Source organism: Eubalaena glacialis, chromosome 1, assembly GCF_028564815.1.
Source record: "Eubalaena glacialis isolate mEubGla1 chromosome 1, mEubGla1.1.hap2.+ XY, whole genome shotgun sequence".
In the NCBI taxonomy this organism is placed as follows: domain Eukaryota; kingdom Metazoa; phylum Chordata; class Mammalia; order Artiodactyla; family Balaenidae; genus Eubalaena; species Eubalaena glacialis.
The window spans coordinates 89,909,444-89,933,043 of record NC_083716.1 but is presented as its reverse complement, the minus strand read 5'-3'; the positions used below and the strand labels follow the sequence as shown (position 1 = coordinate 89,933,043).

Here is a 23,600-nt window from a genome sequence, read left to right as displayed (position 1 = left end):
TTGTTTCTTTCATCGCCTAGAATCTGGGTCTCCTTTAGCCAGTGAGCATCACATGAATATAGGAGGGAAAGGAAAGGAAGATTTACATGCTACCTACTATATGCTTGTAAATATTACAGATGTTTTTTCCCTAACTATAACCACTGAGTGTTTCAGACAAATGTTGTCTGGAGTCTGACCACCTGGGCTCCTCCCCTTCCAGCTGTGGGCCCTCAGGAAAGTGATGATTTCACTGTGGCTTAGTTTTTTCCTCTGAGAAAAGGAGCTAGCATCCAATGATGTAGTTACCAGTGCTCTGACAGGCTAAGAGTATTGCCTAACCAACCTAAAGCTGTTACAACAGCACAGGGCACACAGCAGGCACTGAGTACGTGTACGATCGCGACTTCCCATTTCCCTCACAGCATCCTTGTGAAGAAAATAAAACCCGGCAATCAGGGAACAGTGTCTTCAATTTACAGAGGAGGCAATTCTGCAAAGACAGGCAATTAACCTGCTCAGAGTCACAGAAAGTGACAGAGGTAAAAGCCATTCTCTCTCCACTGTGCAGTGCTGGCCATGTCGTTCATGCTGTTACCAGCCACGGCTTACTTCAAAATACAGAAGTCACATAGCCCTCGGCGAGCGAGACGTCCTCAAGGAAGTCAGATCGTGCTGAAAGGAAATCAGACTGTGCTAATCTCGACATTTCATCTCAACCAAAAAACACTTATTGTCTCCCCAGGTACACAATGCTAGACTGCTGTCAGGCCATAAAAGCAAGCAGCCAGCTCCTAGTGACTTAGGTAGACCCAGACGTTTCAAAAGCAAGCCTTAAGGGAACTCACGGAGGGCAAGAGTAAAGGGAAAGGACAAAGGAGGGGATTAAAAAGACCCACTACAGACCTTCAAAACGAAAAATGTGTGTATCTACCTTGCCCCTGAGGAATCTGCCCAGGACCTTAAACTGAGGCCAATAGCGCCCAATCTTAATGAATGAACTGGCCCAGTTCCAACACACACACAGCTCTGACATACACAGGCCCGCAGGGCCCTCGTGACTCTCTGGGAGACACCTGACAGATCACAGGTCAATCTTAAAACAGCTGGGAGCAAGATGTCAATGAACAGATTAAACGGGGTTACTCTTTTGTTCCCTCCTTTCTTCCCAGGGATCAAATTTTTACAGGCTATGTTTAATACAATACGTCAATCGGGAGGTCAGGAAACCTGATTTCCAGGCCTAAGATGGGCCAGACACCCCCGCTCCGGGCGCGGGTCCGGTCCTCTTTGTCCGTCGGTCCCTCCCTCGCTCCCACAGCACCCGCGGGGGCCAGAGCAGGGACTGGGGCTGCCCCGGGCCACCTGCCATCTGCTCCTCCACCCTCTCAAAAGTTGCTAGGGCTGCAGAGAGGCCGCCCTGGCCTCGGGGGCATGCTGTCAGCTCTTTTCACTATTCACCGCCCTCCCCACGGCGGCCTCGGGAGGAGGGCGCGCAGCGGCGTGGGTGTGAGCGGCGGGAAGCGGCCCCGGCGTGACACTTCGCGGAGGCGGCTCCCGCAGGGGCACACGCCGCGGCCGGTGCCGGCGAGGCCCGGGCGGCCCACACATCGGCCCCGGGGCCCGCAGCCCCCGGACCCGCCGCGCCGGCGCTCCGCGGCAACCCGGACGCCCGCCCGCCGCCGCCGCCCACTCACCGCCGCACTCGGCAGAGTACTGGTCCCCCCAGTCCCCGGACTGCGGGCTGCAGCCGCCGCCCGCCGGGGCCTCCTGCTGCTGCCGGTGCTGCAGCTCCTGCTTGAGCAGGGACAGCGGCGAGTAGTGCTCGGTGGCTAGGGCGCCCGGTCGCGGCCCGTTGGATAGAACGCCCAGCAGCAGCAGCAGATCCAAGACTCGCCGGGCGGCGCCCGCGGCGGCCACAGCGCCGCCCCAGCAGGCGCAGCACCAGGAGCCGGCAGGTGCCATCTTCCCTCAGGGCGCATGTGCGGCGGCCCTCGCCGCGCTCTGCGGCCTCCCAGCCTGAACCTGCGGCTGGCAGGTGGGCCGTGGCGAGGGGGCGGGAGAATGGGCGTGGCAATGCCTCCTGGGAGTTGTAGTCCCAGCTCAGCCAGCCTGCGAGCCCCTTTTCGGTGCTGGGACTGCGAGTCCCGGTAAGCACCGCGCGGCGCAAGGCTTCCGGTCTGGCGTCTGACGTCTTCCCCGCCACTGAATCGGAAGTTTTGGCCCGCAGTTGCGTGGAAATGGGCACTGATGGGCGGAGTGGGCTTCGGCCCGGCAAGGGGAACACCGAAGGGGTGACAGCTGGAAAGGGGAAGACGGATGGGGTGGCAGTGACTCCTCCTACTGCTGCTGCCTCGGCCTCCTGCCAGTACAGGTGCATCGAATGCAATCAAGAGGCCAAGGAGCTGTATCGAGACTACAGCCACGGCGTGCTGAAGATAACCATCTGTGTGAGTTGTCAGGTGTGGGATGTCCTTGGGGGAAAAAATGGCGCAGCGAGGTTTGGGAACCGTGAGAGACCATGGTACCTTTACCAGATTTTTAGGGTGATAAAAATAAAAAACCAACGAGTTTCAGGGTCCTCTAATACAGACTTCAGTTCGATGCTTGACATTCCCGTTCCTGCTCAGTCGAACCTTTGCATGAATACCTATAGTGGTAGAGAAGTCATACCCTACAGCGCTTTTCTCATACCGGTCACGTTTGCTGATCCGGGCGAACGAATCCTCGGACGGAGATGGATGCAGGTGTTGTGCGTAGAAATTTAAAAATCGGATTAGGGTGACATTTGGGCTCACGCCAAAGCTATTTCATTCTTATTCTCCCCTTGATAGATGTTACCATCTTTACACTTCATAACCTATAGTAAATTCTCCTAGAATACTTTTTCAAGCTTCATCCATTGTGGTTTTTACATGTACAGTATTATGTACAAAGCACGATGCTAGACGCTGGTGATATAAAAACCAAAAATGAGGAAGTAAAAATTCTCTGCCTGGAACGGTCTTCTCTCAGGTATCTGTGTGGCTTATTCCCTCACCTCCTTCAAGGACTCTTCTCGAATATGTTGTAGAGAGGCCTACTCTGACCACCCTCTTAAAAATGATGATCCCCCCTTCAAGGCTGGTATACCTTATCACCCTTCCCTGCTTATCTTTCTCCATAGTACCTATCATCTTCTAATATTGTATATAATTGACTTTATTATTTATTGCCTGTCTCCTCCCACTGGAATGTAAGCGACACAAGGACAGAGATTGTGTATATTTTATTCATTAATGTAGTTGGACCACCCAGGACAGTGTCTGACACATAGTAGGTATTAAATAAATATTTGTTGAATGAATGAACCATTTCTAGGTTTTTTAGATGATCATATCCTAGGCCATCCCGGTATGAGAGAACAGTAAGTTATATGTGGTCTAAACTTAATGGCTTTGGACTAGTCCAATTAAATGGCCCATCTAAAAGACGACAGCCACGTAACTGTGAATACAGTTTGTCCAAAGAAAAGCTAGTAAATGCCTATGCATTTTAGTTAGCAGTGATTTGTAATATAATATGTATTTTAAAAAATTATTGGCACTAGGCTAACAACAACAAAATCCCTGTTGAAATCATCAGACGCTGGCTTCTCTATACCTTTACTTATGTAAAGAGAAAATAATTATTGGATAGCTATTTAGGTCAACAGCTATACTCTCCCCCACTCTTTTCCCCCCCGACATTGCACTTTCTCACCCAGGAGACAGATTTTAGAGTAATACTTGGAATATTGAATGGTGGTACTGTACATTATGGCTTCTTGTACACAGTCCTTCCCTAGTGAAACAGAGTAGGTAGTATCCTTGTTTATACCATGCTAATACTTAATGATATGCATGATTGCATTACTCAGGAAAATCATTCATATGATGCCAGACTCTGAAAATTAAACCATAAAATAATTAACTTTGTAAAGACTGTCCAAGTCCTGAGATGAAAAGTAAAAAGTTTTTAGACATCAGCCTATTTGCTGTGAAAAAATATACAAAGTTTCTAAGTGGTTACAGCCGGTAACTTATAGGTACTTTGATCTCTGCTGTATTTGGAGTCAGCCGTGTACTCAGCCTGATCTCCTACCAGTATTTTTCACTCTAATCTCCCTTCCCTTTGCTCTTCTTGCTTTTTCCTGCCATTCCTCCCAGCTTGCCTATCTGTGTTTCTCTAATTTTCTTCTAATGGAAGCATGTCCCTTGCTTTTAGTCACTCTCTCTGCTTCAGCGCTTCACAATTTATTACAGTTATGTTAAAGATATTGTACTTTTAATATTCTGAGGAGCCTGGCCTATTTTAAGTGCTGAGATATTTGCTAAATCCATTATGGTAACCAAACAAAACAAGACTCCTCTGAGGTTGTCTCAAGTTTTAGTTCTGTTCGGGACAACAAGATGCAGCTTTCACCCCTGGGTGCTGGGTGCAAAGATGAATAAGACAGCACTGCCCTCACAGGTTCCACTTCTCAGATATGCGTTTGCTTATTGTGGAGCTAAAATTTGAGAATGAGTGGGGAAGGGGATAGTCCTGGAGATGATGGGAAGGAAGAAGCAGCAAGAATATTCATGAAAAAAAAAATGGCCAGTTTATATTCTGAAAGAGATGTGATTCACTATAGAATTAGAGAACATAGCAGCAGAAACTAAGCCACATCCATGTTAAAATGGAGCTGGTGGAAGCAGTATTTGAGTTCCCAGGGTGTGCATGGTCCCTGTGCTGTAGGGATTTCTTAGAGGACAACTTTCTCTTTCAGGAGACTTGTCTATTAAGTAATAAATGATATGGAATAGAACAATTTTGCCAGAATAAGAACACATTTCTACTACATTTAGCTATCTCCCAATCGGATGTTTTACCACATTTGTTTGTTTTGTGTGTGTGTGTGTGTGTGTGGTTTGACTCATTACATTCAAGGTGAAGGAAGCACTCAAGGGAAAAGCAAATAACAGAAGCAGAACAAGGAAAAAATTTGGCCTAAACTGATAGGGAGGGAACCAGCGGACTTTAATGAATTCTCAGTGTTTCTAAAATACTCGGCATGTTGGGAAGGGAAGATGGGCATAGCACATAGCATGTCCCATGATACCAGCAGCTGCCTCTTCTGTTTGGGTTCATGTCACCCTGTGCTCATTCCATTGTAGCACTTTACAGTAGCATGTTTATTTGACTTCCCCTTCTAAACTGTAAGGTCCTTGAGGGTAGAGCTTATGTCTCAAGGAAAGTATCTAGCACTGTGGAAGTGCCTGGTCCATAGACATGGCTAAGTAAAGAGAGCTGTTACGAGCGTAATAGGCACTCCAAACACATATGTCAGACAAATGATTGCAAAGGGAGTAACTACGCTGCTGTGTCTCCTGCTGCTGGTTTCTGCCGACCTCCTTCTAAAAAATGTCCAAATCCCATCTTAGACTTGTGATGCTATCAGAAGATGGGTTTTAGGGAACTTTTAAAGGACAGAGAGAGGATCCCTGACCAGTCTGCAGTTTCATTTTAAAGTGAAGTAGCATCTCTGGTCTTCCATTCTCATTTGTATAAAGAGAGGAAGTGTTCTCCACATAAGTAGCACAGGGAGAGGTTCTAGAAAACAGCTCTGTCATGTATATAGAATTTCTGATTCTGTGGCTTCTGTTTAGATACTGGCTTACTCTTTGCTCAGCTAAAAAGCCTAACCTCTTAAACCTCAGATCTATTAGGTGGATTTAAATTTGGAGTAATAGCACATCTCCCTTCATTGGTTCACCTGATGACGAGACAAACACACACACTTCTTGTAATGACATGAGTGAAGTGCAGAAACTTTAAATTGGAATTGAATCTAACTCTTCATGACATTGGGAGGGCAGGGTTCACACTCTTCAGTGCACTCCATTTCTCTTCTAGCACTTTGATATAATTAAAAGGCCATCCTAGTATGTTTGCATATCCATCACTTCTTCTATTTCTATTTTATCCCCTCAAAGTTTCAAAATGTGTTGTGTTTGAATTGTAGCCATTAGTTTATGCAGTGAATAGGAGCTTTGATGCAACTTTGTAGCTAATACTCTTTCAAATGTCATTTCTAATGAGCTTGTTCTCCTATACCTGCGTTTTATATGTTCTGATGGTATTGGGATTTCATAACATTGTAATCACGTGTGTCCAAAAAAAAAAAAAAAAAAAGCCCTTTAATAGGAATGGCTGAGAGCCCAGGGAGCCTTGATTTGGGCAACTCAGAACCAGGCACCACAACCCCGTTCCTTACATAGAGCCAGCGTCCTTCAGTGTCTACTATGGCAGAGAAGGACCATTTTCTTGCCATGTTCTCCATGGAGAGAAAGACAGGCTTCTCTTGGTATGTGCCACCCGAGGATTCCTACCTGCCTGGAGCTCTCAGAAACTCTGGGTGCAGGGTTACTTTTCTGAACCCTTTTCTCCAAATCATGTTTCAAGAACCACAAAGTTGGGGCCATCTAGCCAACAGGCAGTGAAAGTACATTATAAACTTACTTATTTTCTAATAATTCCTACAAATTGAAAGTAGCGTGTTCTGAGATACTTTCCTGCCTAAAATCAGTCTTTAAATCAAATATCTTTTGGGTCTTCTTAAATATGAGATTAAAAGATTAATATTTTTAGCCTAGAAGATTATATTTAGTCATTTCTGAAACCATGTCTTATGCAGATGAACATTTTGTATCTGAATGGAAGTTTATTTAAATAAATGCTGATATAGCCTTATTGCCATACAAATCCAAAATAGACTCTGCTGTTTTGAAATCCTTTAAGATTTCAGAATGTATGAATATGTTTATTCTAATATTATCTTGCATTATTTCAGAAATCCTGCCAGAAACCTGTAGACAAATATATCGAGTATGATCCTGTTATCATCTTGATTAATGCTATTTTATGCAGAGCCCAGGCCTACAGGCATATTCTTTTCAATACCAAAATAAATGTAAGTTGTTACAATTTTTTTCTTTTCTAATTTTACTTGATGATTTTGCATTTTTAAATAATAATCTCAACAATTTTGAACAGAATTAAAGAATATTATTTAAACAAAGAAATTCTAACAAGAGTGGGTCTTTTATCTCAACAATGTCTGGAAATTTCTAGAAATAGCAGGCACTGCTTTTTAAAAAAGTGTACAATGTTTAGTGTATATTTAAGAATATGGTCACTAGCAGGAAGTTGACAAACCATAATCTGGATTGCCTTTTAGTAGGTTACCTTTTGAAACAGACATCAATAATTTTGAACAGAATAAAATTAAATATAACCTGGTAGGGAGAGAATTATACCTAAAAGAAGTAAGCAAACATTGAAAGAAAAAGATTTAAAAACATAACTTATTGCATGTTATACTCTGCTGTTCAGGGAACACATGAGGTGAAAAATCAGAAAAGTCCTAATATATGAAGTTGGATTTTTTTTTTTTTTTTTTTTGAAATATACATTTAATGTACTGACTTGTAAACTCTTTTAATAGTTTGGCTAGGGTTGACAAATAAAATACAGGACACCCAATTAAACTTGGAAGTCAGATAAACAATAATTTGTTAGCATATGTCCTAAGTATTGCATGGAACATACATACACAAAAAAAGTATTTGTTGTTTATCTAAAATGCGTATTTAACTGGGTGTCCTGTATTTTTCTTTGCCAAATCTGGCACCCCTAATTTTGGGCTAACGGGGACAGTAACAGTGCAGTTTATTTTCCCTGTGCCTCCTCCCCCAAGTTAAACAACCCAGGCAGTGTTTATATTAGTAATATAATTAAGTCTCAAACCTTGCTACACATAAGAATCACCTGGGGGAGACGGAGGGGATGGCAGTTAATTCTTCCAAGCCGAGGCCTCACCCAGAACCAGTTATATCCGAATCTTTGGGGATGGGATCCAGGAAAGAGTATTTCTAAAACTCCCTGGGCAATTCCAGAGTGCAGCCAGGAGCACCAGTGCGCCAGCTGGAGGAGCCTCAGGAGCTCCCACCGCACTTGTCCCTGGACCACATCGAGTTTGCACACACACTTTCTCTTCCCCACTTTATATAAATGTCAACCCATGGGAGATAAATAAATGATAAATGTCAACCCATGGGAGATAAATAAATGATAAATGAATGATAAATGTCAACCCATGGGAGAAATATATAGAACAAAGCCACTTCTTGTTGCCTAGTATTTTCCGTTTTTGCCAAAATTTCAGCCTCTTGAAAACTTCCAGCTTTTAATTGCTTTCACTATTTTCATTTATACTCATCCAGCCTAGGGGCACTTTTTAAGAAATTCATGTTCAGACTAATCGTTTCTTCGGAGGAATCATGAAATCTTCAGGTTAAATCTATTCTCTTATTGCTGCTTCCATCTCTTCTGAGTCACATAAATTCTTGCTGGATTCCATGTATCAGACGAATGTTGAAAATATAATGAAGGGTGAACTACTATTTAAAGCAGTGATTCTTAACCAGGGGTGCACATTGAAATTCACCCTCTGGGTGTGGAGAAAAGGGAACCCTCTTGCACTGTTGGTGGGAATGTAAATTGATACAGCCACTATGGAGAACAGTATGGAGGTTGCTTAAAAAACTAAAAATAGAGTTACCATATGACCCAGCAATCCCACTACTGGGCACATACCCAGAGAAAACCATAATTCAAAAAGACACATGCACCCTAATGTTCATTGCAGCACTATTTACAATAGCCAGGTCATGGAAGCAACCTAAATGCCCATCGACAGATGAATGGATAAAGAAGATGTGGCACGTATATACAATATTACTCAGCCATAAAAAGAAACGAAATTGAGTTATTTGTAGTGAGGTGGATGGACCTAGAGTCTGTCATACAGAGTGAAGTAAGTCAGAAAGAGAAAAACAAATACCGTATGCTAACACATATATGGAATCCAAAAAAAAAAAAGTTATGAAGAACCTAGGGGCAGGACAGGAATAAAGACGCAGACATAGAGAATGGACTTGAGGACACAGGGAGGGGGAAGCGTAAGCTGGGACGAACTGAGAGAGTGGCATGGACTTATATACACTCCCAAATGTAAAATAGCTAGTGGGAAGCAGCCGCATAGCACAGGAGATCAGCTCGGTGCTTTGTGACCACCTAGAGGGGTGGGATAGGGAGGGTGGGAGGGAGACGCAAGAGGGAGGAGATATGGGGATATATGTATATGTATGGCTGATTCACTTTGTTATAAAGCAGAAACTAACTCACCATTGTAAAGCAATTATACTCCAATAAAGATGTTAAAAAAAAAAAAAAAAATTCACCCTCTGCCTGGAACTGTTTCAAAATATGCGTGCCTAGGATTTACTTCCACAGGTTCCGAATCAGGACTGGGGTGTAGACATGTGTGTTTCAAAAACCCTCCCCACGTGATGCTTCTGCTGAACATTGCTGACTAAGAACTACTGGTTACAGACTGAATACAATTGGCATTTAATCGGGCAGTTCAGAGTTTGACAAGCTACTAGGTGGGACATTCTTCAAAAACCACAGAAGTTAGCTCTGTCCGTGCCTATTGGTGTTAAGTACAGTTGTTTCTCCACCTGATTGAATGGCAATGTCTTTTTGACTACCAGATGCACGGAAAACTCTGCGTGTTTTGTTTGCTTTGTGACGCGTACCTGAGATGGTGGCAGCTTCAAGATTCGAGCCGGAGCGTTGATCCTGACGACTTTATCAGATATGCTAAAGAGTGGGATTTCTATAGAATGTTTGCAGTTGCTTCTCTAGGTAGGAAGAAGCCATGCTTTCTATTCTTAGTTGACCTAACATTTGATTTTAAAATTAAGGTATGTGGTCTTAATCATTGGTAAAGAGGAGCTAGTCAGAAGACTTGAGACTAAATTTTCAGCTGTACCACTAATCTGCTAGGTGAGTTTGTATAAATCACCTGCTTTCTTACTTTTTGTTACCACACATATGGCATGAAATAATTATGCTTATCAGATCAGAGTGTTTCATAAAGTATTTTGAGACACAGTATTTTTAGTAAAATTCTTCAATATAAGTTCTGATGATCCAATCTGAAGATTGCCTGAATCTCATCTTTATTAAAACAGATTGATAATTGCCAGGCATTATTCAATGTATTATACTAACTGCATTGTACTAATGCAGTGTATTTAATAGGGGAAACTTGTTATTTACCTGACTGCATGCAGGGAAGGGGCTACTCCCCCAAATTCTTTAAGTTCTGAAATGGCTTTTCTTCAGAATTTGCATTTGTGACTTAGGTCAGAATTGGGCTGAATTAATTTCTGTGACTATTTTATTACTTACTGGTTTCCATGCTTTTCTGCTTCCAAAATCTTGTCATTATACTGAAATATTATTTTAGTAATATTGTCTCCAGCCCACTCCAATGTCATATTTCTGGGCTGTGTGTCCTCTTTTGTCCCTTTTTCTTCTCAATCTGCCCTTACTCCCTCGGCCCAGTGGTTTTAAAATTCATCCAGTCCCAGGGGTTTTAAAATTCATCTATATGCTGAGAATTCCCACATGTACGTAATAACATTAAAAACATCCTTGAACACATCACCTAAACCAAGAACCAGAACCTAATATAATTTTAAGCTTTAAAGCAAAGCCTCTTAGAATTGCTATAGATAAACTGCTTTATGTCCATAATTTCTAAGAAACAAACCAGGCTTGTTTTCAAATAGTTTGGAATTTCTGTAGCACCAACTCTATAGTGGCTATTTTGACACTTGATCAGAAATTTTTTTTCTACTGTTACTTAACTTTTTTATGTGTCTTAATCTAATCCCTAGTTAGGTTTCAAATCCCTAAAACAACTTATAAAGAATATTTTACACAAATACAGTATTTTACAACTTAAACACTGTTTTTACGGTATTATCAACTCAGTTTTCACAACCATCCTCTTCGGTGGGTAGATTGGGGCTCCTTCCCTATCCGCAGTTGTGGAAGCACAAGAACAGGAAGGGCAGATGGTTTACCGTAAGTCCCCCCGCAGGTTACTGTCAGCGCAGAGCCAGGGGAAGGTCTCCTGGCGCCCTGTCTCCCGTTTTCTCCACTGCCTCTCCTACTGAGCCCACCTGATCACGAACGCCTTCAGTACTAGGGGCTCTCCAACACCTGCCATGTGAAAGACTGTGCAGAGCCCAAGGGCAGGTGCAGTTCCCTAAGTCTCCCAAGTTCTAAGCTAGCGAGATATGGAGGGTGACCTAGTCAGCCCTTCCGTCCAGTGCAAGAAACCCTTCTCTCTAGATTCCTGCAAGAGGGTTTGAGTATCCCCAGTGACAGGAGACAACGCACCATCGTTAGATGGTTCTTGTTGTTAGGGAGTTCTTTATTATTATTATTATTATTATTATTATTATTATTATTATTATTAGTCCAAACCCCAGGCTATATGATCTGCCTGTTTGAACAGATCCTTGCAGTTGACAAGCCCTTCAGTCATTTTGAGATAGTGTGTCTCTCCTGAAGAATATATCAAATTTCATGTGGGCTAACCATCCTAAATTATGTTTATCGATCCTAATCACCTATATTTGGAACCTCTTTATTTTGGCTAGATTCAGTTATAAAACATTTTAGAAAGAACACAGTTGTTTCTCCTGTAATATGATACATGTGTTCCAGAAAAACCTGATCCTGCAGAAACCTAAATAACACAGCTTATAGGAGAAGATAGAATTAGGGACAGACCATTCAAAATGTATGCAGCTGGGTAATCAGAGCACTAACAATCTTAATAAAAAGAATAATGCAGTTAAAAGCAATGTTAAATTCCTAGTCGATGGGAACAGAACAGATTGTGCTCTATTCTGACTGTGGGACACCAGGGGAACTATTGCTTCTTCTAGTCTGGACTCTGTCTCTGAATGCTTTCTGGAAGGATATGGAATTACACTCAAAAAGTTTGTTAAAATGAATAAGGGAAGTTTTAAATTTAGGTAACAGAGTATTCAAAATCTTATGGCTAATAGGCACTCAATAAATAGTAGAAGAATGAACAACGAAAAACATCTTCATATGTACTTCCTAGGATGGCTCCCATCTTTCAGATTTAAAAGCGTCCATTCTCCTGTCTGTTCTTTCTGTGGAGATCTCTAGGACTAAAGCTGTTTAAACAGAACCTTACTTCCTAAAAGGAACTTTAGAATGTTGATGATTACAATTCTCATGAAGTTACTTTTTCTTCAGAGGATGATGAAGTATTTCATGAAAGAATTATTGAAATATGTTCCTGAAATCATACCAGCAGGATTTGACACAAGAGACAGGGGTTTATTCTAAAAAAAAAAAAAAAAAAAGGAAGAAGAAGAAGAAAAGGGGACAAAAAAGAAAATTTGATCTTGATAAAGCATTTCTTTTGTGGTCAGCTGATAGGCTGTATTTTGGAATTGTGGTTTATTTGTTTTTAGGGGGCTCTGGTTTGGATTGGGACATTCATATCTTTATTTCTCATTTCCTCCTTAGAACAAACTGCCTATTTTACTGGCATTTTTACTTTCCTGTGGGTAGAACGACCCATAACAGCGAAAAAAACCCTCAACTTCGCTTTGCTGCTGAAAGCGTTGTTATTATCTAGCTACGGAAAACTCTTGTTGATCCCAGCTGTCATTTGGGAGCATGACTACACACCCCTGTGCCTCAGACTCATTAAAATATTTGTCCTCACGTCAAATTTTCAGGCAATTAGAGGTATGTTTATGTCTTATTGTTTCCTCAGCTTTCAACCCATCTGAAGGCTTAAAGTCTTGTTTCTATAGAGTAGTTTTTATATAACCTGTTAAACACTGGAATTCTTCGTAGAATAATCACAATGCCGAACATTTCTGTAGTGCCTTACATATAGCACGTGTTCGGTGTTTGTTCATTTTAACCACATGGTACTCTTTAGTTTTCAAAATGCCTTCTTTATGCATTGTATCTACACCGTGGGGTCTGTAGGGCAGCCATTATTATCTGCACTTTATGACTCGGGGTGACTTGTCCAAGGTTACATGGCCGGCAGTTGCCAAGCCGGGGTAGGGTGCCAGCCTGCCTCCCAGCTCAGAACAGTTCTTACTATATCAAGGAAGGGGGTAAGCAGCCCTGTGTGTCTTCCTTTTTCCCACACATTGTGAGAAGTGCTATTTTAAATGAACCTATTATCTGATACTTCTTACAACGTTTATCATCTTGTAAACTGTAAAACCAAGAGTATCAATTTTTTTCTGTTACTCTCTTTATAACCTTAGAATCTTTCATTTTGCTGTTTAATATTCATGGGAATCCGTGTCTTGATGCGAGCAGGAGAAGCTCAGTGTTTTTGTCATAAGCAGATGCTTTGGTTCTCTCAGCAGGTTTGCAGATGGAAAAGTAACAGCCTAGATTAATAAGAACAAATAGAGATTTTCTAAAAACAGCTTTACAAAACAACTCCATTCACACTACCACATAATTTACATGCCAGTATCATTTAATTAAACTCTTAAGAACTTATCAGTTGCCTTCTCTTTTTCAGTGACCCTAAACGTCAACCGCAAGCTCTCCTTTTTGGCCATCTTGAGTGGCTTACTGGTGGAGAGTGCCATGGTCTACTTCTTCCAGAGGATGGCACGGGCTCTTGGAAGTGACTGTGCCATCTATAAATCTGAAGACTTTTGAAGAGGTACAGAGCATCTCTCAGTGTTCATGCACGCAGACAGGTGTCCTCCTCAAATTAGACAGATGTCGTCGCAGAATACATCACCCGCCCCCCGGCACCCAGGTGCCTCGAGGTCACCTCCATCTCCCTCGGGGTCTTCAGGGTCCTGCACTCTAGTTCTTTTGTCATCCACAGTGACATCAATAGCTATGTTTTTGTTGCTTCTGGAGCCCTGCTCTCACAGTTCTGTTACACCTTCCCTCCAACGCACTCCTACTAAGACCTCGGACTCTGAAATCTGTGCCGCCGACAGCCGTCTCCCGCCCTTTCCAACCGTTCCACTCCCTCCCTCCCATCACCCCTGCCTTTGCTGCCTTTTGTACCTCTCTTCCCTAAACCTCTCACTTTCCTCTACTTCTCACCTCCCTTGCCTCTCTTTTAACTGTGCCTGGAACCTAGAGGCAGCTGTTGCCTCATCCTCTGTTAGTCCCTGGAAACGAGCCAGCTTCCTGCCCTTCTGTCAGCGCCCCCGTTAGAGCTCTTGGGGTGAGTCCACCACCCGTTTCCTCTGTGAAGGCTGGCAGGCGGTCCCTGTGTCTGCACAGAGCACGGCCGGGTGGCTGCTCCTGTCTCGAGGGCACCTCTAGGGACCCAACACACACACACACACACACACACACACACACACACACACACACACACACAGCGGCCTTAGAGCAGTTGTTCTGAAGTCTTCCTGCACTCCTTACTTCCGTGTCTGCCGTCACTTTGCTGAGAATTGAGACTTACCAACTCCTTGAGTGTCCTTCTTCGTTCCAGAACTTGTTCGGGCGTCTGCCTTCTTTCCTCCTTCCCTCCATCCCGTCTCGGAGTTATGCTCAGCTTTCCACCCCCCGCCCCCCCCCCCGGGCGGATTCCACCCTGCAGGTGTCCTCCTGCCTCTGGTCACCCTCAGGGGTCTGGACCACAGCTGCAGTCTGCCTTGAGGCAGGACGGGGCCGACTTGAAGGCGGGGCAGCTGGCGAGGGAAGCACAGGGCAGGAGGGAGCAGGCGCCTTAAGCCGAGGCAGCTGTCGGCGGGCGCGTCCTCCTCTTCCCGCAGACCTTCTCCGCCTCTCCTGGTACCTCGGCCTCCCTCCTCCCTGCCCAGCTCACCCTCTTCCTCTCCACACCCTCAGACATTGCTGCCTCATCACCCTCTCTCGTCTGTGCTGGCTCCTTCCCCTCTGCCAACAGATGCGTGCAGCTCTTCACTTGGGAGCAGCTGCCCTGAGCCCCTCTCTCCACTGCCTCTCCTCTTTGCAAAACATACTTCCTCCCTAGTCTCCTGAGCCACTGCTCCTGAAGTCAGAAGGCAGCCAGCCGCCAGCTCTGCCAGGCTCCTTCCCGCCCCCGCTCTGCTCTGGAAGCGGCTGGCTTCTGACACAGGCCGCCCGGGCCCTTTCTGTCACTGACTTCCCTGTGCCCGGCTTCCGTCCTCAGCCCCCCCCCCCCCCCCCCCCGCTTCTCTCTCCTGCCGTGCAGACGCTCGGCTTCCGCACGCCTTGACCCATCTCTTAGTGCAGGCTGCTTTCAGATCTTTCCAGATCTGATACCTCTAGCCCTCCGCCTCTGCCAGGTCACTCATGCCCTTCCACTGCCTCCGAGATACTGCCAGGACGGTGTGGCCATTACCTCTAAAATCGAACTCAGTACCCCGCCCGCCCGTCCCCAGGAAAACAGAACCTTCCTGATGGCTTCTCATCTTGTCACTCAGACCCCAGCCCAAGCCTCCTGGTCTCCTGCTTCAAAGTTTATAACAGACTCGCCCACCTTCAACCCATCTTCACAGAGCACCACTCCTGGTGTGTCTCTGAATTTTTCATCCTTTCCTGTTGTGGACAGGAGCTTCTGGTCTCCTCCTGAGAAACACCTTTTCCTGTTCTCTGAGCTCTAGTGCTAACCTGTCCTCTGTGGGCACGCTCCTGCCCATGTTCTCTACCACACCCTCCTCATCCCCAAAGATGTCACGCCCTCCCCAGGACCCGGAGGGGCCTGTCCTCCGCCTAACCAGGTCCAGTCACCTTTGCTTCTCCGTGGAACGAAGACCTTCCCCACATTCCAGTCTGTCGTGCTCACTCCCTCCGTAGACCTCCCTCCCGGTGCCCAGCTCGGCACAGTCACGCTGCCGGAGCTCCCGAGACCCTCCCGGTGCTGAACACCTGTCCCCTCCTTCTGTTAGCACTTCACTTGTCAGGCTACCCATGACAGCTTCTGGTTAGGAGCAGGTCACCTGTCTTTAACGTCCTTTACGTTGTCTCATGTTTTATGCTTGTCTACCCCAGTCTGGTTGGGCGCCGGGAGAGGCCATGCCTGTGTTAACTGTGTCTCCCATAGTACAGGGCCTGCCCTAATAAGTATCTGTTGATTTGATTTTCAGCAGAATATGCCACTCTGAATACTTCATTTATCATCCACAGTTTCCTTTTTTTTACTCTGTGGGGCATGACCAGCTGCATCGGTAAAATAGAAGGCGTAAAATACAAACCAAGCTTCTTGTTACTGTTGTGTAAAATGAAGCAAAGATTTTGATATACTTCCTGAAAAAGAAAGGAAGGGTTATGGCGCTGGGGACTCCTAACCCTACCACCCCACCCCTACATGTAGGAAACAACTAAACCACATAGGGACACACACAGAGACACTCACACAAACCCAAGGAACTAATGCAGGCAACAAGTGAAGATGTGTACATTATAGATGGTTCGGGTAAGCATCTGAATTGAAGGAACATGAATTCATGAGTCACACATAAGAAAAGATCTTTGTTCATTCCTTTGACATATTTATATCTTTTTAATTTAAATGTTAATGGTTAAAATAATATTTTGTGTTCTTACAACAAGAGAAACGCTTTTCTCTCAAGGCAGTCACAGTAAACTGAGCTTTTGTGAATATTTAATTCAGTATCTTCCCCTGTAACTAAGTTCCTCTTTAAAATCAGCTGATCCAAAAATAAATAACTAAAAACAACTGAACTGTCCACTTAACAGGAGTGAATTATATCTCAATAGAGCTGTTATTAAATAAATAAATATCACCTCTCTCCTCTTCTCTCTCCCTGCTTCATTCGTTTGTTCTTTCATTCATTATTTACTTATTCATTCAACAGATATTTACTGAGCACCTACTCTATTTGGGTCAGACACTATGGATACAGTGGTGAAAAAGACACGGCCCTCTTGACATTTACTGAGTAGTGATGGATTTAGAAACAGGAGTAGGTGATTGCAGTACAGTGTCATAAGTGTTATAAAGGGGTGAGTATAGGGTACTCGGGAAAGGCAGAGTGGGAACACCTGTTCCAGTCTCAGGAGTCACGAAGGTCTTCCAAGGGGAGGGGGAAAGGACACGCACTTTCCAATTCCCCTGGTAGAGAGGATACCGGTGCACGTACATTCCTAGACAGCAGGGTGCTAACGTGCACAGGCAGGGGCCGAAAGCGAACAGTCCAGCTGGGTGGGATGTGGGCAGTGGGCGTTTTACAAAGGACACTAGGAAGACACGTAAAGGTCGGATTATGAAGGGCCTCGTGAGCTGTAATTTATCCCGAGGATGATGAAACCAACACAGATAGTTAAAAAGAAGACTCCAAAGTAAAAAAAACAGGACAAAACCCACTGGGATAACATCACAGAATAGCCGTAGGCTGGAGAGGACCGTTGACCACCAGATGGAGGCTGTAAATGTTAAGGAGGGGGGGAGAAAACGTGGTTCAAAGGCATACAACCAAAGGAAAAAAATCAATTCGAAAACAAATATCAGGAAAAAAAAAATGCCAAAAAAAAAAATACACTGATCATATCTTTTCAAATCTTTGACTCAGATAAATAAAGAGACACACATCACCCATTTATAAATTTGTACTCAATACATTCCCAGGCTGTCTTGATCACCATAAAGGTATTTATTAATCTTTCAAAACGAAGCAAGTGTTAGAAATCCCTTTCCGGGGTGTCGGCGAGGTGTCCGTGAGCGGTAGGTAGCTAAGCGCTGCAGGATGTGTGGTAAGGACTTCGAGGGAAGCCCATCTGATCAGCTCTGACCTTGGACTCCACTCAGCCTATTCATCACATCACTCGCTGGGGTGAGAAAAGAAAGGGCAAGACTCCAGGAACAAGGGAGAGAGACTGCCTTCCAAGTCACTGTGAGGTGGCCAGTTCTCCCGCCGCCCAGGCCGTGCCCCAGTGCCCAGCACAGGAGTTCATCTTTGTGCTATCAGTGGCCCTACTTTCCAACATGTTTTATGAAAAATTTCAAAGACACAAAAACGTTGAAAGAACTGTACAGTGAAAACACACCTATCTGCCACCTAGGTTTTACAGTTGTTAAATTTTGCCCCGTGATTCCTGAAATGGCAGAATTTTCAATTATGCTGGGAAGATGAGGTAGTGGTGATGCTTGGTGCCTTAGAATGACGTCTATGTCTTCCAAGCCGTCCCTCTCCCCCAGTCACTGAAACATGGTCTGACGACAACAAAGAAGGCATTTATATGAAAATTCTCTTGAAGGTATAAAAATTACTTTTAGATATCCACACTTTTATTGAAAAAGCATATGCACCCGAGCCATCCTAGAAAAGCTACCTTAAAATCACGGATCAGTTACCGTCACAGTGGCTACACAGCCCACTGCTGACTCTTGAGTTTTCAACACAGCCAAGAACCAGGAGAAAAAATACTCAGTTTATGAGAGCACAAAATAGATGAATAAGGCACAAAGAAAACAGACAAGTGGTCTTCTGTTGGAAGATTTTCTGTCAGAGTGTTTGAAGCCTTTGAACTAAATCGGGAAGAAAACATCATGGTGTACATGAGAGCCAAAGAAAGCGTATTTTTAGGTATTTACAACAAAACAAGGCAAACAGAAAAGCTGAAGATATTTTTAAAATCAGTCTTATATGAAGAAACTGAAGCTTAGAATGGTTCAGGGATATGCTCATGGTCACATAAGCATATAGTGATAGAACTGGGCCTAAAACCTGGTCTCCACTCCTAGTCTAACGGGATCGGGATCCCTGGGTCTATATTAGTCTCCACCCCTAGTCTAATGGTAGATCCCTGGGTCTATCTTGGTCACTACTACTTAGTCTAAGGGTGGATTCCTGGGTCTATATTAGTCTCCACCCCTAGTCTAATGGTAGATCCCTGGGTCTATCTTGGTCACTACTACTTAGTCTAAGGGTGGATCCCTGGGTCTATCTTGGTCTCCACTACCTAGTTTAATGGTGGATCCCTGGGTCTATCTTGGTCTCCACTACCTAGTTTAATGGGAGATCTCTGGGTCTATCTTGGTCACTACTACCTAGTCTAATGGTGGATCCCTGGGTCTATCTTGGTCACTACTACCTAGCCTAAGGGTGGATCCCTGGATCTATATTAGTCTCCACCCCTAGTCTAATGGGGGGTACTGCAGTCATTCTTACCTTGTTCAGAAAAAGGATAATGTTCTTCAAATACAGTTAGGAATAGAGAACAACAGAGTTTTAAATAAATAGGGAACTCAAATGACTAGAGCCAGATTAAATATTAGTCCTCTGTCTCCAAGGAAAAAGCTGTAGAAGAAAATGAGCGTTTTATTGTATTCTTTCCTCAGAATTGCTGTGATCCTTAAGAGTTGTGTTGTACATTTCTGATATAACCTTATTTACAAAGCTGGCGACTCATTCTGAAGGGAAAGTTAGTAACCCAAGACTAAATTAAAGTGTTCTCTGGCTAAGCCAGTAGAGGAAATACGCTGCAAAAGCAAGAACCTCAGTACCCAAACAGGATTATATTTATTCATTCCTATTTAACAAGAGTTTATATATACTATTTACTTTGCGCCAGGCACTATTTTAGGGGCCTTATAATCGTTAATTCACTTAACCCTCATGATAACCCTAGAAGTTGCCTCTAAGAGCCCATTGGGAAATGTATCCTGGGTATTTCGAAAGGGGGGGGCACAGTGTATTTGGCCGGCAGATTAAATGATGCTGTCCTGTCGCAACAGAGATAAACAGCTAAGCGGGAGGAACACAAGGGTGCCCAGAAATCTGTGCCAGTTTCCTGTGGCTGCTGTACCCATTACCACAAGCTTGCGGCTTAAGACAACAAATGTACTCTCTCGCAATTCTGGAGGAAGGAAATCCAGAGTCAGTTTCACTGGGCCAAAACCGAGGTGTGGACAGGACTACCCTCCCTCCAGAGGCTCTAAGGGAGGATCCGTTCCCTCCCTCTTGCAGGTTTTGGTGCCTGCTGCCAGTTCCTGGCTCCTGGGCACATCACTCCAATCTCTCCTCCATCTTCACATCACCTCTGCTTCCGTGAGTCAAACCTCCCCCTCTGCCTCTCTCTTACAAGGACATTTGTGATAGCATTTAGGACCCACCTGGGTAATTCAGGATGATCTGGTCATCTCAAGATCCTTAACTACATCCACAAAGGCATTTTTCTCCAAATAAGGTAACATTTACAAGTTCCAGAGACTGTATCTTTGGCCCAGATATCTTTGGGGGGCCATTTTTCAGCCTATCACAAAATTATCTGGCGAATAGCAGCTCCACACCCAACACACACACAAACTCACACAACCTCCCAAATTTGAGCAGGACTCGCCTGTGAAACTTAACCCTCTATCTGTGGCTTCATCAGAGTCACAGGGACACAGATTTCAGGGCACCGCGAGGGACTCCCCGCATCGGCTGGGAGTGGACTCCGTGCAGCTCTGACGATTCCCTCACGACACGTCAAGAATGCCATTCTAACTCCTTCCCGTATTTTCCAGAAATCACCTTGCTTGGACTCATTTGGCAGGGACACACCCACGCAAACACCTGCTCTAGAGCTGAGCCTTCTCCATCCATCTATGGCCTTCATTTCAATTCAAGGTCAGAAACTCCTTCATTTATGTTCTGCAGGCAAATAGAACTACTTGTCTTTTCCTGTGCTGATTTTACACCTGGCTTCATCTTATCTTTCCTGCCCTGTATTCCCTTTGTGCTGATTTTTAAACCCACTTTAAAAAAAAATAAAAACTGCATTTTATTGTGTTGTGTGAATTTTTATAAAGCAGCCTTAAATAGTTTTTTAAACACAGGTGGTATATAAATCGTACCAGTCCATTTAAAATACATAAATGTGTGACCAGGCATATGTCTGTACAAGAGTGTGTCTTCTGCGCTAGGGGGCGTGTTTCTACTCTTCCTTCCGCAGCTGGGGGACTCAAGTTCAACCTCCACGTCTTATACTGGGCTCCTTCCAATTCGACGTCCGAGCACACTGGAAGTGCTTCGGGCAGGGTGCTTGAGCCGGTGTAAATTACTGATCAATGAGATGGTCCTTTAGGGTGTGTCTTGATAGCTTGTTGAGAAAAGTCACATGGCGTATGACCCCAGGGGAAATGAGCTGAACTCATCTTCCCTAGTACTTCTGTGAGGAGTACTCCTGGCGATGGCCTGGCTGGGGACACACAGCAACTACAGGTGGAGTCTGGTTAGCAAGCACCCTCCTCGTTCTCCAAACTCATCTCCATCTAGATTCCTGAGGCGTCCGTGCACAGGGACACACCAGATGAACAGGCGCTATTACCAGCCTGCCCTTCAACCTCAAGTCTCCATGGCTTTCCCATCATTGTGCTGGACTCAGGAATTTCAGAGCTTTCTTGTCTCTAACACAAATGATGTCTTAGAGGTCATCTTAAGTGGTTTCCTCTCTCGCCCTTTCTCCCTGAGCCCACCCTGGCATCTCATCACCCTGAGGGCAGGAGAGAGAGAGAATGAAAGGTAAGCTGCTCTCTTCCCTAAGTCCCAGAACAAAGTCCTAACTTCTCTTCTCCGATACCGTGCCCTTGTGAGAGACTTGGGAAGTGCTCCCAGGTCGTATGGTGACTGTGGCTTTAACCACGTCTATTTCTAATGCAAGTACTCCTCCCACCAAAATCGGCCTTCCCAGTAACAATGGTTTCTGTGTTCCTGGGGCCCCACTGGTCACTGACTTTCATTAGTGCTTCTGCCTTGGAGATGGAACGGAGAGCAGAGAGAGGGGGTCTTTGCGCTTCTGCCTGAGGTTGACAGTGCGTAATTCTCTCATCCTCTTGTCCTCCCCTCTCACAGGGACCTGCCTCTCTGGGGCTATAACTCTTCCTAACCTACTAATCACTTCATGCTTTTATTTTGCTAATCTTGCTTTGTTCGTGTATTTAACAAGGGTTGTGCGCAACATTCTCCAGATGCTCAGCTTGCTTGTGCAAGTTCTTCAGAAAGGCAGGAGAACCAGGTTGGAAGCTGGGTCTCCAGGGACCTGTCCTCAGTTAACTGGTGGCCAGAGGAGTGAGGTGGAAAATCACACATCCTTATCACAGTTGATTAGAACAAAGGCATCAGGCAGGCTGTTGACACCCTCTCCAAAGCCCACACTAGGTGGTCTGGAGGCCCACACGCTCCCATAGCCTTTTCACCCATGACACTGACCCAGCAGGTGTCACCTGTTCTTCAGGTGTAACCTCCAGATGTTACCTTCCAACCGAAGTTCTAACACCTCCGTACAGAATGGGCTCAGATACATCTCTCTGAACTGAAAGTACAATCCACGAAGACAAGAGGACTGGACATGCTTGGGCTTTGACAATCGCTAAGTTTTCCTTGGGCAGAGAGATGAGACTCCACCGACAACTCGCCTCCAGTGAAGTGATGTTGGTTGCTGTAGGGTCTTTGGGTCACACATACACTTGGCATATGTTTATTATCACAGGCTCTGAAAGAAATCAGGCCTGTGCATGTAGACGTCAGACCAAGATCCAGTGGAAAGCACTACACAACAAATCATTAAATAATACAGCACTGTGATGAAGGTGAAGGGGCTGTAGCAGACAGTCTCCTTAGATTTCACATTATCCCAGCACCTCTTGGGCCTTAAACATAAAGCACAAACTGTGTCTGAGAACTCCAGCTCTGCTATTATTTAGCCATGGTCTTAGGCAAATCGCTTAACCCATTTAAATTATAGAAATGAAAGTGTTTTATGAAAGCACATGGCACTGCACGTAAAAGTTTTTGGAGACTTTGTTTAAGCCACTACATCTGCCTTCTCACTCTTGGCCTCTTGAAGGACTTATTCAACCTCCAAAGCCAGCTCAGATGTCATCTCCACCAATATCCCCAAGTAGCTGTGGAGTCTTCTTCTGGCACTCAGTGGCCCATGGTACTTCCCCCATCACAGTACTTAACATCACGTGCTAAGCTATTTGTGGAAGCAGAGCACCGGCCAGAGGCTCTTCACGTTATTCATCTGTTCTCGGCGCCCGGATCAATGTGATCCCGAAAAATGCTAAATGATAATGCTAGCTGAATGAATGACATCACCCTAGGTTACAGAGACATGAAAGCAAGGAGTCAGGTTGGTTAACCGACTATGAATTCCACTGGGGACATAAGAGGAACAGTATCGTTTGTGAATTGCAAGGCTTAAATTAGCAACAATTCTGAGTTCACTGCACATATGCCTAGGAAGCTAGAGGTGTTTTTCTTAACTACTATGGATGTTGCCTTACAGAGTAGTTCACAATTTCTTCAGCTTTCATCAGGTAACGCTGGACTGCCTTATCGTCTACGTTTCTCTGCTGGTCACCGAGTAGCAAGACAGACCCACTCTGAACTTACAGGCAATGACTTATGCCAGGTAGCAAAAAAGGAAACCAGCTGAATTTATTTTCTAGTCACCTGTGGCACCTTTGTAGAAGGGTATATTCGAAAACATTTTATGATTTGGGAAACTTTAATATTCCTTGCCAAGCTGTATTTACAGTATTTAAAGTGTACTACATTTAGAGTAAGAGAAAGTCTGGGGTGATTTATATATATTTCAGACGGAGCACTAACCACCACAGTGGTTTATGTGTATCTGCCACTTCACTGCAGGAGCGAGGAATGTGTCAGCCCAGCCGGAAGGGAAGGGCCCCTTGC

The 23,600-nt window shown here is 44.6% G+C and overlaps 2 protein-coding genes across 5 annotated transcripts in view; one reads left to right on the top strand and one right to left on the bottom strand.

Moving 5' to 3' along the window:
• Positions 1 to 1,989, bottom strand: part of TTC13 (tetratricopeptide repeat domain 13) — a 69,341-nt gene extending 67,352 nt beyond the window's left edge. For all 4 annotated transcript variants that reach the window (XM_061182665.1, XM_061182672.1, XM_061182680.1 and 1 more), the window contains exon 1: positions 1,677 to 1,989. In XM_061182665.1, the coding sequence (XP_061038648.1) occupies positions 1,677 to 1,944 (268 nt within the window). In that variant the 5' untranslated portion in view covers positions 1,945 to 1,989. The remainder of the gene's footprint in view (positions 1 to 1,676) is intronic.
• A 194-nt stretch (positions 1,990 to 2,183) lies between these two features.
• Positions 2,184 to 16,699, top strand: ARV1 (ARV1 homolog, fatty acid homeostasis modulator). The gene is made up of 5 exons (XM_061182657.1): positions 2,184 to 2,429; positions 6,833 to 6,952; positions 9,597 to 9,750; positions 12,469 to 12,693; positions 13,499 to 16,699. Exons 1-5 carry the CDS (start codon positions 2,220 to 2,222, stop codon positions 13,639 to 13,641), a joined length of 852 nt encoding a protein of 283 aa, XP_061038640.1. The 5' UTR covers positions 2,184 to 2,219; the 3' UTR covers positions 13,642 to 16,699.
• The last annotated feature ends 6,901 nt before the right edge of the window (positions 16,700 to 23,600 follow it).

Bases quoted from the DNA above. Each gene is read 5' to 3' on its own strand.
- ARV1 (XM_061182657.1), top strand. From the start codon at position 2,220: ATGGGCACTGATGGGCGGAGTGGGCTTCGGCCCGGCAAGGGGAACACC. The intron at 6,953-9,596 runs GTAAGTTGTTAC...TTTGACTACCAG, and splicing joins TTTTCAATACCAAAATAAAT to ATGCACGGAAAACTCTGCGT. The intron at 12,694-13,498 runs GTATGTTTATGT...TCTCTTTTTCAG, and splicing joins AAATTTTCAGGCAATTAGAG to TGACCCTAAACGTCAACCGC.